Consider the following 5,578-nt stretch of genomic DNA (forward strand, 5'->3'; position numbering starts at 1 on the left):
ATTTTTTATTTTTTAAAATATTTTTTTTTGGGCCAAATGTGAATCCGACCACAAACATGCCTTATTTATGCATGAAACTCGAGGGAAATAAATATTTGTGTCGTGAAAATCATCAATTTACTCGCTCGTTTGCGCTACGTGCCGCACAGGGCCGCCCGCCCGTGCGCACGGTGCCCACAACTTGGGCACTCATGGTGGCACGAATCCGACGCCTTAGATGCATTATTTATGCATGAAAACTTGAGAGAAAACAACATTGTGCCGTGAGAATCAAAGTTTGGCTCGCTCATTTGCGCTACGTGCCGCAAGGGGCAGCCCGCCCGTGCGCACGGTGACCCCAACTTGGGCACTCATGGGGGCAGGAATCCGACGCCTTAGATGCATTATTTATGCATGAAAACTCAAGAGAAAACAACATTGTGCCGTGAGAATCATAGTTTGGCTCGCTCGTTTGCGCTACGTACCGCACGGGGCAGCCCTCCCGTGCGCACGGTGCCCCCAACTTGGGCACTCATGGTGGCACGAATCCGATGTCTTAGATGCATTATTTATGCATGAAAACTTGAGAGAAAACAAAATTGTGCCATGAGAATCATAGTTTGGCTCGCTCGTTTGCGCTACGTGCCGCACATGGCCGCTCGCCCATGCGCACGGTGCCCCTAAATTGGGCACTCATAGTTGCACGAATTCGACGTCTTAGATGCATTATTTATGCATTAAAACTCAAGAGAAAACCACATTGTGCCGTGAGAATCAAATTTTGGCTCGCTCGTTTACGCTACGTGCCGCACGTTGCCGTCCGCCCGTGCGCACACTGCCCCTAACTTGGGCACTCATGGTGGCCCGATTTCGACGCCCTAGATGCATTATTTGCACGAAGGATAACAAAATTGTTTAATTTGAATCATTCATGCTAATCGAACGTTTGAGTTATGTGCCACATTTACTTGCATTTATTTTCCATGGAGCTTGCAACTTAGGTACCTTTTTCGTGTATCACGGGCAAGTGTCATTGTGCTCCACGTGTGTTTATTTGCATTTAGATTGGAGTTTAGTTTGGTATTTTGGCAGATTGCTTGAGGCTTGCATCGTGATTTGCTACCATTCTTTCCTCCAATCTTATTGCATTTCTGATTGGACTGTGACTTTTACTTGATTAGTGGAGGGATTTTAACTTAATATTAAATTTTATTGGAGTGGAAATCTCTCCACCTTGCTATCTACGTGGAGTTTATATTATGCTCTTCAAGTGTTTGTCTTATTGCTCCAATAAGAGTATGCGCTTCATTCACTCTATTTGCACGATATTTCACTTAGTGCTTGACTCGTTGCAGCTACTCATTGGTGTTGGGATTTAATTAAAATATAGTAGCTTTCGTTTTATGCATGCAATGTGCTAATATTTTTGCTTGCGTGGCAATTATATTTGTAGTGCCCATTGACGTGCCCAGCTTAAGTTCTTTCACCAAGATCGTGGTTTGCTTTGTGCTTTGATTTAAATTCTTCGATTTGTTGGGCCTCCTACTATCGCCCAACAATCTTTGGATCGTTTTGAGTAGTGTTGTGATTGTGCTTGCCGTGAGCTTATTACTCTGTTGCTGGGTTTGAGTTTGACCCTTGGAGCTATAATCTTGCCTTGCATCGTAGTGGAGCTCGAGCTAGCACTGCCCCTTTCTTTTATTTTCATTACTTTTTGCTGTTATTGGATTGCCTGTGTTCGTTGCTTAGTGCAGGAGTGTCCAAGACAGAGATTCTCTTGCTTGCTTTGGCCGAGTGCACTATTGCTCAAGGTATCTGGCTTGATCCCTTTTACTTTCTGTTTTGTGTGCTCTTCTACCTCGCCTGCTGTTTCTTGTGTTGTGGTGAAAGGGCTTAGTGGTTGTGGTGGTTGTTATTGGTTGGGTGCTACAATGAGCATCGAATATGCTAATCATTCGGCTACTGATGGGGCTTCTTCGAGTGGTATTGAGAAACCAAGGGATCAAGAACTCATGTCAAAGTTTATTGCTAAGAATCCAGAAAACACCTTTGCTAGTTTATTCTGAGACAATCGATTGCCGGAGGAAGATTTCCTTTTAAAATATGTACAGCCCACAGAAGGGCAGATTACCCTTTCTTTCGAAGAAATTGATTCAGTGAAAACTTTGGGCCCTTGCTTGGTTGGATGCGTGGTTGGGAGAAAGCTAAGGGGGTATGTGGTCAAGGAAATTATCAAACAATGGGGCTGTAAAGCCAGGTTTGAGCTACACGATAGTGGATGGATTATGTTCTTTTTCCATAATGATGAAGAGAAAAAGAGGGTGCTAGAGGGTGGCCCATATCTTGTTTACGGGAGACATTTGTTCCTTAAAGAATTACCCCCGTGCTTCCTCTTCCGGGTTGAAGATATGTTAATGTTGCCTTCTTGGGTCCAAATCCACGGCCTCCCTGCTGATTGATGGACAGCCAAAGCGCTTAGCAAGATTGCCTCGGTCCTCGGCAAACCAATCCATACGGATGTCCTCACGATGTCTAAAGGCAAAAGCTTATTTTCTAGAGTATTGGTAGAGATGGATTCTTCACTACCAAGGATTTATGAGTACCCTCTTCTCCTCCCTAATGGTATTAGGACAAACCTGAGATTTATTTATGAGACAGAACCTAAATATTGTGCAAATTGTAATTCTCTTGGGCATTCTAATGAGCAATGCCGATGGTTTGGGAACCCAGCTAAAAAAGAAGCACCCGAGGGGGCTGCCCATAACAAGAATCAAACTGGCAATGAGCAACCTAAGCCTCGTAGCAAATCTAGGGGGCCTGGACAGCGAGATCGGAGTAGGCCTAGGGATGGATGCCGTGGGGGAGGGGGATGGCGTGGTGGCCCTTGGGGCAGAGGGCGTGGTCGGGGCCCTGTAGGAGGTGGCCGTGGCTTTGCAGGTGGTGGTCGTGGCCCTGCTGGGGGGGCACTAGGCTCTGACCAGGGTGCTCATGAAGGCACGGGTGATAATGGATTAGACATTGATAATAACCCACCCCTTGTGCAAGATGTGGAACATCTCGAAGATGAGGGCATGGTTTTAGAAATTCCGGGAAGTAATGGGGAAGAAAAGTTTGAAGTGGAAGTCTTTGAAGGTGATGGAGATGAAGAGGGTTTTGAAAAAGTGGTTAGTAAGCAAACAAAAAAAAAGCTCAAGTACCTTAAGCGATTGTCGAGACCTAGCAATTCGGGAGGATCAAGCTCTAGCTTAACTGAGTACATTGAGGTGGATCCTAGGACATGGCTTCCCAATATGACCGCGAAGTCCTTTCTATTAAACCAAGCACAAATCAGGGCTAGGCGACTTAAGGTCGTCTCTCGCCACCCATGAAGATTGCAAGTTGGAACATGAGGGGTTTCAATAAGCCCCTCAAACAAAGGCACGTTCAAGGCGTGTTGAAAAAATACAACTTGAGCATCCTTGGGTTACTTGAAGTAAAGGTTAATGTTAATCTTGTGGATAGAATGATGGATACTAAATTCTCTGCTATGTCTTTCATGCACAACTTTCATATGTGCACGAACAGTCGTATCCTTGTTATGTGGGAGAGTAAGGCTGTGAGGCTAGACGTTCTTGGTATGTCTGATCAAGTTATTCATGTCTCAGTTGTGTGCCTTCATTCTCAGAGAGTATTTTTAGCTTCTTTCATCTATGGCAGGAATTCGGTGGTGGCTTGGAGGCCTCTTTGGGATTTTCTGATCAACCATGGGGAGAATATTTCCCTCCCCTGGATCCTGTTAGGGGACTTTAACTGTGTGAGATACCCTCATGAGAAGATGGGTGGCAATCCTATTGTCCCGAAAGATATGGCAGATCTAAGAAATTGTATCAATCGGTTGGAGCTCTCAGATGTGAATCATGTTGGTTTCTACTACACTTGGTTTAGCCTGGCTGTTTCTTCTAAGCTTGATCGAGTTATGGTCAACCATCATTGGAGTGAATCGAATTTGGATGTATTTGCTGACTTTGTGGCACCAGGTTGCTTTTCTGACCATACTTGTTGTGTGGTTTCCATCTTCAGGGATATCACTCGTTGTGCCACACCTTTTAAATTCTTCAATATGTGGGCTACCCACCCGGATTTTCTATAGTTAGTCAGGAGCAACTGGTGGTTCAGTGGGGGTGGCACAACACAATTCCTCCTCAAGAAAAAGCTACACGGGATGAAAAGAGTGTTGAAACAGCTTAATGAGCGTCATTTCAGTCATATCTCTAGTCGAGCAAAGCGTGCGAGTGAGGAGCTTACAGAGGCCCAATCTAATGCCCTTAACTCTGGAGTTATAGACAACTCAATTGTGTCTCTTAGGAGAAAAGAAGAATTCCTTCTTGAAGCGGAGCGCTTGTTTCTCTCCCAAAAGGCCAAATGTGAGTATCTCAAACATAGTGACAGATGCTCCAAATTCTTCCATGGTATGATAAAAAGGAACATCAAGAGAAATAATATTGTGGCCCTCACTCTCAGAGATGGTTCCACATCCATGGATCAAAATGAAATAGCGGATTAATTTGTGAATTTCTATCGGTCTTTGTTGGGCTGGAGTTTGGAGAGAGATACCCTGGATACTTCCCTTGTTGCGCCTGGTCCGAAGGTGGAGGAGGCCAGATGGGAGGTATTAATTAGAGATGTGAGTGTGGAGGAAGTCAAGAGTGCTCTGTTCAACATTGAGGATGACAAAGCTCCAGGCCCGGATGGTTTCGGGGCTGCTTTCTTTAAGAAGGCTTGGTCCATTGTTGACGGTGATGTTATTGCGGCTGTCTTGGAATTCTTTAGGAGTGGTAAGTTACTCAAATAGTGGAACCATGCTTCCATTGCGCTGGTGCCAAAGTCAGACCATGCCACTACAGTCAATGAATTCAGGCCAATATCGTGTTGTACAGTGTTCTATAAAATCATTGCCAAGTTCCTGACTAATAGATTAGTGGATGTGATTGAGCCTTTGATTAGTCAAGCTCAAGCAGCATTTGTTCCAGGTAGGTCAATTGTGGAAAACATTCACATGGCCCAAGAAATGCTGAAGCATTAAGCTAGGAAGAGAGGTTCTCCCCGTTGCATCTTAAAGATAGACCTCCAAAAAGCCTATGATACGGTTCACTGGGAATTTCTACTGGATACTCTGCGCTTCCTCAATTTTCCCCCTCGGTTTATTGATTGGATTATGGAGTGCGTAAGCTCTACCTCCTACTCCATTTCATTAGGTGGACAATTGTTTGGATTCTTCAAAGGGGCCAGAGGTCTTCGCCAAGGGGATCCTTTGTCTCCATTCCTCTTTGTGTTGTGCATGGAAATGCTCTCCAAATCCCTTCTCCATGCCTCTACGCTGGCAGATTTCCAGTTTCACCCTAGGTGTAATCACTTTAACATCACCCACTTGGTATATGCTGACGATTTGTTGATTGTGTCAAAGGGTGATGTCCCAAGTGTAAAAATCATCCTGGATTGTGTTAGTAAGTTTGGGAAGATGGTTGGCCTCCGTGCTAATGAGATAAAATCCAATCTATTCATGGCAGCTGTCAAAGAACCAGATCGCAGTGAAATCATTCGTTTAAGTGGGTACCAGATT

General features: G+C 44.7%; 1 protein-coding gene across 1 annotated transcript; it reads left to right on the forward strand.

Annotated features, from left to right (window-relative positions):
• Nucleotides 1-3,364: 3,364 nt before the first annotated feature.
• On the forward strand, nt 3,365-5,041 carry LOC140886587 (uncharacterized). Its single transcript, XM_073293247.1, has 4 exons — nt 3,365-3,995; nt 4,324-4,427; nt 4,607-4,793; nt 4,896-5,041. Exons 1-4 carry the CDS (start codon nt 3,365-3,367, stop codon nt 5,039-5,041), a joined length of 1,068 nt encoding a protein of 355 aa, XP_073149348.1.
• Nucleotides 5,042-5,578: the final 537 nt, after the last annotated feature.

This window comes from Henckelia pumila, chromosome 3, assembly GCF_033568475.1.
Source record: "Henckelia pumila isolate YLH828 chromosome 3, ASM3356847v2, whole genome shotgun sequence".
Lineage (NCBI taxonomy): Eukaryota > Viridiplantae > Streptophyta > Magnoliopsida > Lamiales > Gesneriaceae > Henckelia > Henckelia pumila.